At 38.6% G+C, this 12673-nt stretch overlaps 1 protein-coding gene across 8 annotated transcripts in view; it reads right to left on the bottom strand.

The window, feature by feature from the left end:
• Window positions 1-12408, bottom strand: part of LOC138947333 (extended synaptotagmin-2-like) — an 81072-nt gene extending 68664 nt beyond the window's left edge. For all 8 annotated transcript variants that reach the window (XM_070318783.1, XM_070318787.1, XM_070318788.1 and 5 more), the window contains exons 1-2: window positions 11967-12408; window positions 5401-5442 (exon numbers count right to left, since the gene is read on the bottom strand). In XM_070318783.1, coding sequence (XP_070174884.1) covers window positions 5401-5442; window positions 11967-12290 — 366 coding nt within the window. In that variant the 5' untranslated portion in view covers window positions 12291-12408. The remainder of the gene's footprint in view (window positions 1-5400; window positions 5443-11966) is intronic.
• Between the last annotated feature and the right edge of the window lie 265 nt (window positions 12409-12673).

Genomic DNA, 12673 nt, shown 5'->3' with positions numbered 1-12673 from the left:
GAATTTTACACAGCAAAAAAACGTACCAAATTTAATACATGTTTTGTATTGCCAGTAACCAACAATCATTTTAATCCTTTAACTCAATTAATATGCCCGCTTTGAATTCGCCACTTTCAGGCTCCCTTTCGAACTGTGCAATAGTAACATTAGCTCAGGCGGCACTAACCTACTGAACTGTGTTCAACATAACGATTGCCGCTTTGTGTTCGCCACTTGTAGGCTCTTTCGAACCGTTTGCAAAAATGACTCACGCAGGCGGAATCTCACTGAATGAAGGGATGGTTTTATGGAGGACATTGGTCATACCAGACAAATTGTCTTTTCGATATTTTTTTCTCTCGATTTTATTCTTCTTGGAAGAGGATTTTTTTCTTTTTTTTTTTCTCTCTCTGAAATGTGTAGCTTTTCTCGGAATTCCTCGGATCCGTGGAGAATTCCTGTGCCTGCAAATGCACTGTGCTAGCTAGCTTCATATAACTGTGTCCTAAAATATGCAACAAACCATTCAGTAAGTATCTGTATGCTGTACAAGCCGTTTACAACTGTGTCCTGAGGCTGTGAAATCATTCAGATAAAGCACTGATCAGCTGCTAGCCGACACTGGCAGAAGCATGCAGCAAGTGGGTATTGTTATAGCAAAACTAAGCCTATCTGAATTAGTATTTCATTTTATCTGGCTGGAAAACGGTAGGTTTGGCTGCTGGCAAGGCCTGCACAGAAAAAGAATATCCAATGGGAAAGATAGGGAATCAAAATTTAGCCTGGAATAACTTTGGAATCTTACCTGGACCCCACCTGTGCTTAGGGGGAACATCAATCTGTGTTGCAATTACAACATGCCTCACAGAAACAGGTGGGATATTGTTAATATCAGGAGACTGTTATTTTAGTTGTATGCATTTTGTTCTTCTCTTTACCATACAAGTTTAGGTTTTAAGCAGCAAAACGCCATGAGACTGCCGTGGTAAGAACAGGTAGGAGAAGGGGATTTAACACTGATGCTGTTCTAACTGCATGTGTTTGACCTCATACATCTAAACAATCACGAAAGTTAATATAGCCCCTTTCTGTTCAAGTTTAATGATTTTCACCAAATGTACTCATGGTCTATTAGCCACATAAGTCACTACAAAACTGATCAAAGTACACATAATGCACAGTGTATCTCATCAATGATTCATCATCGTCAGAACCAACTTAATTGGGCCAGCCAGTTGTCACTTCAACTGCTGGTATTTCAATGTATCATCAAGGTCACACCAGCGACAGTAATACATGTAAATACATGGGTGGGACTGAAAACTGTCATGAATCCTGAACCGCACAAACCAAAAAACAAACCAAAAACAAAACAAGTCGCGTTAGGCGAAAATACAACATTTAGTCAAGTAGCTGTCGAACTCACAGAATGAAACTGAACGCAATGCTACGCAGCAAGACCGTATACTCGTAGCATCGTCAGTCCACCGCTCACGGCAAAGGCAGTGAAATTGACAAGAAGAGCGGGGTAGTAGTTGCGCTGAGAAGGATAGCACGCTTTTCTGTACCTCTCTTCGTTTTAACTTTCTGAGCGTGTTTTTAATCCAAACATAGCATATCTATATGTTTTTGGAATCAGGAACCGATAAGGAATAAGATGAAAGTGTTTTTAAATTGATTAGGACAATTTAATTTTGATAATAATTTTTATATTTTTAATTTTCAGAGCTTGTTTTTAATCCAAATATAACATATTTATATGTTTTTGGAATCAGCAAATGATGAAGAATAAGATGAACATAAATTTGGATCGTTTTATAAAACTTTTTTTTTTTTTTACAATTTTCAGAGTTTTAATGACCAAAGTCATTAATTAATTTTTAAGCCACCAAGCTGAAATGCAATACCGAAGTCCGGGCTTCGTCGAAGATTACTTGACCAAAATTTCAACCAATTTGGTTGAAAAATAAGGGCGTGACAGTGCCGCCTCAACTTTCACGAAAAGCCGGATATGACGTCATCAAAGACATTTATCAAAAAAATGAAAAAAAAGTTCGGGGATTTCATACCCAGGAACTCTCATGTCAAATTTCATAAAGATCGGTCCAGTAGTTTAGTCTGAATCGCTCTACACACACACACAGACACACATACACCATATGATCCTCGTCTCGACTCCCCCCTCTACGTTAATACATTTAGTCAAAACTTGACTAAATGTAAAAAGAGAGAGAGGAAAAAAAAGACCATAATCGAATCCGGATTTCCGGCATATACCGGAATAATCCCACCCATGTAAATTAGCTTGGCAGATCCAGGAATAAAATCTGATGTTAATTAAACTTGTGACCTGTAGGTGTAATGAGTTTTCATTTAAATGTATAGCGTGATCAAGACAAGTGTGAAACTCAAAGGCCACGATTATTCATGTTAATCTTAGACTCTGACTATGCATGTCTTTGCTTGAAATTTGTAGAAATTATCATTATGCGTCAGTAATTATAAACCCTCTACATCAAAAATTCATGATGGCTTCGCTCATAGTCTTGTACTCTTCAAATATATTGTTATCATAAGTCTTGTCTCCATTGCTTGGAGGGTGTACGTCTTAGGAGTTTTTTTCACAGTACCAACAGCACTACTAAACCATGACAAATAGAAGTACGTCTTCACTCTGAATAACTGTTAACGCTTTTTTATACATATAATGTAATGGTCATCTAAGAAAAAATTTCAGTCGTGAGACCAATTTCAATCTACATAACCTCTTATAAATCTCATTTTGTATTTAGATCATTTCTCCTTGTATTGTTTAGGTTTATGCAGCCTCAGGTACTAGCCGTAAATTCCTTGACTTATGAAGAAATCTGCTTACAGAAGGCACTTGTAGAACCACAGGCACCAGATGAATTACACCATTGTTCACTGAGGCATTACAAGAAATCTAGTTAACCTGGAGGTTCGACCAAGCACGACAGTTTATTAGGCGCCTTCAGGTTTCTGACCTAGGGGAAATGCCTCAGAACAAGTGGAGGACCTTCTGTGTTAGTGATAACTGTGAGGTAAATGTCAACCTGTCAGTCAGGACACTGTGGAACCCCCCTTTTAAGACTCCCTCCTTTTTAAGACCTGATTTTCTCGGACTTTCTGTTCATTACCTTTGTAAATTTACCCCCATTTTAAGACTCCCTCCTTTTTAAGACCCGATTTTCTCAGATTTTTGGAGGTCTTAAAAGGAGGGTGAATTTCCACTGTACTCAAAAAGTTAGCTCAGCAAGAAATGTACCACTACCAGTCACCTTTGCAATCAGAATGAATCCGACCAAATGGGATTCTGAAATCTCTATACAGTATTACCAGACGAAATTAATTTGTATAGCAAGCAAATCCATAGTTTATCATGTCTACTTTTGTAGTGCTGAGACTGTACCCATCGAAAGCACAAACCGTTCCATAAGGGGTTATTCAAAATGTGTCAATTATGTTGAAAATGGACACTGTCATTCTTTTTAACAGATTACGTCAAAGGAACACCAAGAGAAAAAGATGTTTTGTGTGCTGACTTTATCATTTGCATTCCTCAGTACATGTACTTTCTTTGCTCGATTTCAGCACACTGGTTTTGCTTCGCTCTTTTTGTTCACAGTACAAACTACAATGTATTCTGATTTGTTAGAAAGTGTGCATTTGTTTGTTCGTGTGTTTCTTCTCCTTTCCTCTCTCCTGTCTGTTTTGTTTGCTTTTGAATGAGGTGCACACTTTCCTTTGCCTCACGTTTTGTCCAACAACACGGAAGGGGACATATATGTACAATGTAACTTAAAGTCTGCACTTGCCCTAAATACATCAACAATTGACTTCACACACCAGAGCCAACCAAACAAACACCATAGTGTAGTTTTAGGTCATCTGGTTTATGTCTTCTGTGTTTGTATAGACAGCCCTTTTACAGTTTATGTCTGCTTCAACACTCATAAAGTAAAACCTCCCATACCTGCCATTGTCAAAGGTGTCTGTGTAGGCATGTGTACTTTGAAATAAAGTTAGATTATCAAGTAGCTGTTACATACTTCAGGCTCAGCACAAACCATATGATTGTGGGTTTCTTTCTTTATTTGGTGTTTTACGTCGTTTTCAACCATTCAAGGTTATATCGCGACGGAATATGATTGCGGGTGGCATGGTACATATGGCATGTACTGCTTAGGAATCTGAGCTAACAAGACAGTTACAACTGGGTGTGTCTGTTTTCCTGTCTGTGTGGGTGTGTGGATGTGTGACTGTGTCTGTCTGTGTGTGTGCATGTATCAATCTAGGTGTGGGCATTTGCGTGTCAGTGTGTGTGTCTGCATCAATCTGTGTGTGTGTGTGTGTGTGTGTGTGTGTGTGTTTGTGTGCCAGCACATATTAAGTGAATGTGAATGTCATTGTGTGTGTGTATGTATGTGTATTATCCACAAACAGTATTTTAGTGTGTGTGTGTGTGACAGTGTGCGTCTGTGTGTGCACGCTGTTGCTATAGTACATCGCCGTGTGTGTGTGTGTGTGTGTGTGTGTTTGTTTGTGTGCCAGCACATATTAAAGGCTGCCATATTCGTAGCGTTCATTAATTAATTCATATTCAGTTTACATGTGCCAATAATGTTATAAAACTGTACCTAAGGGGATATAATAACGATTGGCTGTAGCTTTCGAACACAGAAAAAATTATTTCAGTATTGCAAAGTGGTGTTGATAGTGTCGAATGTAAACAGAACAGTCTCAAACGCCATCTTTGGTTTACGAAACGTCACGAAGTGACGTCAACGGTCTAAAAATAGCCCAAGTCCTGGAGAACTGTTGCTAAACAATGCAATAAAGAATTAATTATTTCTCGTAATTGGTACGGACTTCAAACCTAAACCTTTGCAGGAAGCTTAATTTATACATCCCTGCAACGATGGGAAAAGCCCTGGAAGTAATTAAACTAATTAAATAGGACTATGTCAGCCTTTAAGTGAATGTGAATGTCATTGTGTGTGTGTATGTATGTGTATTATTATTTACAAACTGTATTTTAGTGTGTGTGTGCATGCTGTTGTGTGTGTGTGTGCACGCTGTTGCTATTGTACATCGCCGTGAGCTCTAATGAGAAGGGGCAATTAATATTTGTGTGTTCATTATCATTATCATTGTGTGTGTGTATGCATGTGTAAGTCAGGTGTGTTTGCATGTCTGTCTGTCTGAAGCTGATTCAATGTTGCAGCCTGTGTGTGTGTGTGCGCTCGTGCGTCAAAATGTCTTATCGATCTATTTGTCTGTGACTTAAAATTCTAGTGTCAGTTAGAGCCTGTGTATGTGTGCACTCATATGTCTGTCTGTGTCTGTACAAGTGTATGACGATCTGTGTGCTGCCCGGTGAAGCAAGCAATGCAGTACCTTGTTGACCCATTCCGCTCTCTCCACATCTGGGAAGTAAACCTGCAAGCAGAAAAATATCATGTTCAAGTTCAAATCTGTCACTTTCATTTACATGCATTCATGTGCTCACAAAAAGGGATCATTGTTGTTGGTATACATGTATATGGTTGTTATTGCTGTTGATTGCAATGCTGCTGCTTTTCTATGCTTGTGCTTTGCTCTCTGCTATAGTGCTACAGCAGTTTCCACTCTCAATTATCTAAAGTTATAGTACCTCATTCATTGCAGAAAAGGGGCCATGGAAGGTGCTAACTAACCCTATCAAAGTATTATTAACAACAGTTTCCTGAGATCAGCTCGTTACTCCCCCAGGCTCGTTACTCCCCCGGCTCGTTACTCCCCCTTAGGGTTAGGGTTAGTAACAAGCCGGGGAGTAACGAGCTGGGGGAGTAACGACTTGAGCAATTTATAGATCTATCAAAGTCATTAATGCTTCTGTATTTTCCATTGTCAATTTCGCAATAGTTGTTTAATAACTGTCAATTTCTCATTTGTCACTTTCACAAAGATTGATTGTACTCCTTCTTTCTTGATGATATACTCATGATACTGTGCAAGTTATCACTTTCTAACAGATGACTTCCTCATCAAACGATCACACACAGTACAGTGGAACCCCCTTTTAAGACCTCAAAAAAGATGAGAAAACAAGGTCTTAAAAAGGAGGGGATCTTAAAATGGAGGTAAATTTACAGAGGTTATGAACAGAAAGTCTGAGAAAACAGGGTCTTAAAATGGAGGGAGTCTTAAATTGGGGGGTCTTAAAAGGGGGGGTTCCACTGTAGCTCATCAAAACAACTTTGGCTCAGTGTATTTCCTTTCTATCCGGAAAAGGACATTGAGTGGTACTCCATTTTCCATATATATGAACTTTGAGCACAAGTTTGATTTTCCGTTGCACTGATGTATAACGACAAGTACTTATATCATGAAAAGAAAACTTGTTCTATGCAATGTGGACATCTCCTGACTTAACTTCCTCCCCATGTTTCACATCAATGCGTACTTTAGTTTTATGTTCTGCCCTGCTCAGAGGCCTATACCAAGCAAAAAAGGAACTCTAGATCTTATTTATTTTTTTTTTTTCCTTTTTTTTTTCTCTCGCTTTTTGGGAATCAGCTTGTTTTTCAATGAGATATTAGGGCTTACATTTATATAATTTTAAAACAAATGGTCACACTTTTTTAAATTAAAACAAACAAAATCAAAGTAGATTAAAAAAAATATATAACAATCTGAAATTACTTCAAAATAAATATCAATTTATTTATCTTATAACTTTCAATTTCAGCTTTAAAAAAAATAAAATAAAAATAAAAATTTAACAATAATAATGATAGTAATACCAAAAATGATAACAGCTATTGTGTTTTCAGCGTAGCAATAGGGCCCGATATTTAGACAAGACAAGTATAATGCCGACGAGTCGAAGACGAGTCGCATTATACTTGTTCGAGTCTAAATATCGGACCCTATTGCTACGATGAAAACACAATAGCGTTTATATAGCTATTCTGACATTAAATTCTGTGTTAAAATCATGTTTGTGTCAGCAACAAGTACCAGAATGGTCCATGTCGTTGATTGCAGACGACGGTTCCCTTTCCGCATGAAGCCACGGAAATAACCGAACATTGAAAAATCCACGGACATGTATTACGGAGAAAACTCAAGATAACCGGATGTTTAACAATAACATTACGTCAAAATGCTAGGAATCATATGACGTCATGACGTATCATGCTTGCCTACGTAGATTGTATGTTCGAAAGTCTGACTTCTGTTGGGAATTCGCGTGGTGAAGACTGCGGTAAATCTGTAGATGATAAGAGAACAAGGATTGTCTCAGAAGAAACGACTAAATGTTTCAGACCGGTAACTTCATTTCAACATTGCACTATACAATGGACGTTCTATGTGACAGGAGAGTTTGCTGATTTTGTGTTAAACATTGGAGAGATCGTCTGCTAGAATCAGAGATAGGTCGCTTCAGATTGCAGCATCTGGAAATTTGCACGGTTAAATGTTGCCTGTTAAAGAACTGGATTTTAGTTTTTACACGCAATGTATGTCATGTACATTAAGCAACAACAAAAACACACACAAAGCAAATGGCATCGTCTGTTGACTTGTCACATAAACAAACCTGGCAAGGTATGCGTGTACTTTATACACGTGGAAGAAACCGGAACCGTAATAATGCGTCTTTGTTATTGACAATATGCTTTTGGATATTGAGAAAAATGGCCGACTTCCGTAGCATTATGCTTTGATGATCGGAAGAGACCATCCAATCACAGCCCCCGAATTCCCCCACGTGTTCATCAGAATAGCTATATTAGTATATATATATATATAATCATTTTTAATTTTTTTAATTTTTTTTTTAATTTTATTTATTTTTTGTTTATTTTTTGTTTTTAATTTTCATTATCACCATTATTATTTATTCGTGCCAATAGATTCAAAAGTCTCCATTTGCTTGTCCAATCTCTGACTTTAACAGTTGTGTCATCATTTTCCCTGCAGTTTTTGTTTTGTTTTTAAATTGTAATTCAAACATGTAGTAAACCTGGAGTATATGATCATACATTTCTATCCCGTAAATAACAGTCTCTAAATATTATTATTTCAAACACTCAATTCAAACTTACACTTGTTTTATACCAGGCCCCTGAGGGTTAAGTCCCTTTGAAAAATAAATAATATTTCAAGGGGTGTCCCATATCTAAATTTACTTATACACATGTTTCCAATCAAGATTAAATGGGTAAGATACTTAAACATATCATGTGTCAAACCATTCTTATCTCGCACACAAATCAGCACATCTGTTGCTTGTAAAATAATTGCTATGTTATATCGATCGTAAAACAATGTTTTAACATGCTTCCACAAATGGTGAATTTTACTGCAACAGAAAAAGAAATTTTCAATATAATCAACTTGTAAAATACAATATGGACATTTATCTATCTAGAGTAACAAGAGGAACGGGAAAATTAAGGTTGTCGACAAAAACAGGAGATATTTCTTTGCTTTTGACTTTATTTTATTTGGGTACTATTTCTCCTTGTGAGTGTGACACTCATTTTTAAGTGTGAATATGACTTTATAAATTGCATGTACCGTAAACTACCTTGTATACGCCCACCATGGCACCAATTTTGCAAAAAAAGTTGGGGGTGGGCGTTTACTAGGTACTATATTCCCTTTGCGCGGGAGCAGTTCCTTTGCTAGAATATTTTGGTCACTTGGCATGGAAGTGTTCAAAGGATGCGGTATTGCACACAACTTTCCTCTCTCTCACTCTCTCTCAGTCTCACATACAAGCACACACACATACACAGACACATACACACGCATGCACACACACACACACGAGGAATTCTGCAAGCAAACCACGAAAGAAATCTTGTTGCCTTGTTGTCAAGCTTATAACTTCAAAAGATAATGCTTACTGGAAAAGATTATAATCCAGGTCTATTGTAAACCGATATCAGCATTTTAAGCTAATAAACGAATATCACAATCAAGTGTAAAATGATAAGGCAAAAATTAAAAAAAAGTCTGTTTACGGTATCCCGGCCGACCCTATTTTTTCGCGCGACCCTAGACATTTTTTTGGCATTTGGGAAAAAAAATAAAAATGTCTGTTTTTTGGAGAAAAAAAAATTAAAATAAAAATAAAATCCCGACCTACCGACCCTATTTTTTTTTGCCTATGTTTTGTTACCGTAAACAGACTATTTTGGGGGGGGGGGCCTAAGTCACGTTTGTCGAGCTGAAACTGAAATTGTTGTCCAGGTGTTCTAGCGGTGAGAGTTTAAACTCCACTGGGTTGCTTTGCGGCATCTTATCACACTAAAATCTCTGCCACGCGCAAAATGTTAAAAAACAGCAGACTTAAACAATCTTTTTTTATTTCCCTTAACTCTAATGATCAAAAATGGGGGGGGGTGGGCGTTTACTCGATACTGGGCGTATACAAGGTAGTTTACAGTACTACTTTTAATTGTTGCAGGGGTTATAGTAATTAAGTTATAGGCACACAGTTTGAACAACCTTCTTTTGCAAACTAAGTGTAAATTTATATTAAGTTTTGTGCATAAATTGATGTATGAAATTGCCAAAACAAAATGATCAAAATCACTTTTCTTAACCTTCGCCCGACCAGGTTATCGACTACACACGGAAGACATCGTGGGGCCGTGCGGACCCATGCTTCTCAAAGAAGGAAAAATATGCATACCCTTCCGTAGACCAATACTTTCCAAAGAAGCAAAAACGTGCATCCCCTTCCGTAGACGCTGTGGTTAGATTTCCGCGAGAAGTAATTAAAATAAATTATTAATCTAATTATTACCGTGTGGACCTGAAGCTTCTCAAAAAAGAAAACACGTGAATACCCTTCTGTAGACGTCATGGGGCCGTTGTTATGTATTAATTTCGCTCCACGCGACTTGTTTATTAACTCCAACATTAAACAGATCGTAGAAAATGTTTAGAGCCAATACCTGAAGGTTTGTGACTTCTCTCCCAAGTCTTTATGTAAGTTCCTTCAGTTTGAGAAACATGGGTCCGCACGGCCCCACGATGTTTTCCGTGTGTAGTCTAAATTTGACATTTGTTTTTTTAATTACTTCTCGCTGTAATTTAATCCTCTTTTAGGACATAAGAGCTTTTTATGTGTCTGAGGCATTCTTAAAAGCTTATTACAAAATTCCAACTGGTTAAAGAGATATTTGCAATTAAGCACCCTTCTGGGGACCACACGGACCCACGACGACCGGCGAAGGTTAATCAGTTGAATCTTGTGAAACTACATTGGTGGGTCTGAAAAATGCATGCCATGAATCCTGAACCGAACCACACACAAAAAAAGAGAAGAAAAAAAGGCCATAATCGAATCTGGATTTCCGGTAAATATACCGGAAGAATCCCACCCATGCAATCAGTTGGTAACAAAGCCCAGCGGCCTGCAGGGAAGAAAAATCTGACTCATTGCCCACATGACTGTCTGCATTATTACCTAACACAGTAACAGCTGCAGTGAACCATTAAACTTTCTCCATTATACGATCCACAAAGCATCACGCTCGACAGATCTGCCCGGGCCTCCACTCTGACTGGTAATGCTAACAGACACTCAGCTGTTTCTGTTTTTCTTTGTGTGTGTGAGCGTGCGGTGTGTGTGAAAGTGAAGCAGATGGCGGGAATTGGAATGCAAAATGACAACCTTGCCCTTAATTTTAGCAATGAATCAAATAGACGTGTATGGGTTTTGCTGCCAGTGCCAGCCACTAAGTTTGTAATGTACATGTACCACTGAAATATATATTTAGTTTGCTAGTACATGCAACTGCAAACAAATAAATGAACACGTAAAAATTAATCAGATAATGAACAAGACAACTGCCAGCTTTGCTAATCTCAATTTAGCGTATTCATTAACATAACAATTAACAGATGGTATATGAAGCTCTGTATCTGCATGCTTTCAAAAATTCAATGTTCCCCTCTGCCAATATCACTACCTAGGGATTATGCCTGTCACTGTGTCAGTGTGTTTGTGTGTGTCAGCATGTGTGTGCAGGTGTATAAATTACGTGTTTGTGTGTGCATGTACACATGTGTTTTCAAGAATAGCATAATGTGTGTGTTAATCCACCATCCTGTGCCATATATATATCTAACTAATTTGTGTAAAAAATCCTATTAACTTAAACTCACAGTCACAATAACACATTGAAACAGATTTATAGATGTGTATTAAGTCACCCTGTGTATGAGACTGAGGAACTATTAGTATTATATATTAGTATTACTTTTACACCTGCCACAGGAAAAGTAAACAGCATTTTGAAATGCATACATGTATGATCAGTTAATGCACAGATCAGATTATTAATGTATTTTACTGTAACACACTAGCTGTGCAAGCGTTAATTTGGATAAGCCAAGGTTTGTATGCATACATCCTGTCACAGGTCTGTAACTAGTGCTGATGGGGTCTATGTCGACCAAAAGAGTGGGATTCCCTGTAGGTGGAGTTCCTGTAGGGGGATTTCCTGTATACAGGGAATCCCACAGGGTCTAGTTCCAGTAGTGTTTCGCTGATATCGCTGAAAGTCATGTGATGCTTAGCGACATCGGTAGAATTTTATGTTTTTTGATCTTTAGTGATAATTCTTAGAAATTCGAGTATGGTTTGCAAGTTTTATTGAAAAACTCTAACCTGTGGGATTCCCTGTATACACTGGGAATCCCTCTACAGGAACTCCACCTACAGGGAATCCCACTCTTTTGGTCGACATAGACCCCACAGCGTAACTAGTGTAACATAAGAAACTTTCTAAACTTTAAAAGAGCCTCTCATTCTCAAGTAAGCATCGCCCACGCATCAAGTTGGGCACAGCCAAACACCACCACGCCCACCCCTCCCGACAGATCTACTGCTGTATCGCAACTTGTGCTAAAAGCGAAGCTGACCGTTTTGCACTGAGAAAAATTAACATACTGACCCATGACGGTAAATCCTCCACTTTAGCAAGGATAACTCCTTTCTCATCTCGTGCGATCGCCTGGGCAATAGCGATTGTATTTTTCTTGGCTGCATTGTGCCTCTCTTTCCACACATAGACGACGAGGCCTAGGAGTAGCCAGCTCGGACTAAACCTGAAGTAACCAGTGGCCCAGACAGCCAAAACCACCGCCGCTTTCTTAAAATAAGCCTGGACAACGTTTAGCAGAAGCGTATCTTCCACCACTGCTTTTCGCTGCTGAGAGTGAGACGGCGATTCTTTGCTTTTGGACGTAGTCGGTGTTTCTGGTTTTGGGGTAGCCATTTCGGTGATAAAACGCGGAGTTCAGATGTCGCAGCAGCTACCTCAACGATCGTGCAACGATACACATTCCCCACAGGTGTATACCCCCCTCTCTTCCAGTCCGCTGGTCTTGCCAATGTCAAGGTCGAAGAATGCGATAAAGGGAAATGACCCGCATTGGAAGTGTTCCTTTTGGGGAAAAGAGTTAGCTCCCCGAGTCCGTGGTGACAACATACATGCCCCATAGCATGAATATGAATGAGGTCCTTTGTACACTTACTTTTATATCTGTACATATATGTTAAAGTAACCAGTTAGGCTCGTTTGATCGATCTGCGCGATGCGCGATCGCGCTGCGCGTTTGGTGAATCAATCAAACGCGCACACATCGATCGAATCTCGTT

The sequence above is a fragment of the Littorina saxatilis genome, linkage group LG14, assembly GCF_037325665.1.
Source record: "Littorina saxatilis isolate snail1 linkage group LG14, US_GU_Lsax_2.0, whole genome shotgun sequence".
Lineage (NCBI taxonomy): Eukaryota > Metazoa > Mollusca > Gastropoda > Littorinimorpha > Littorinidae > Littorina > Littorina saxatilis.
Note: the sequence above shows the minus strand (reverse complement) of the source record. Positions and strands in the feature narration are given on the sequence as shown.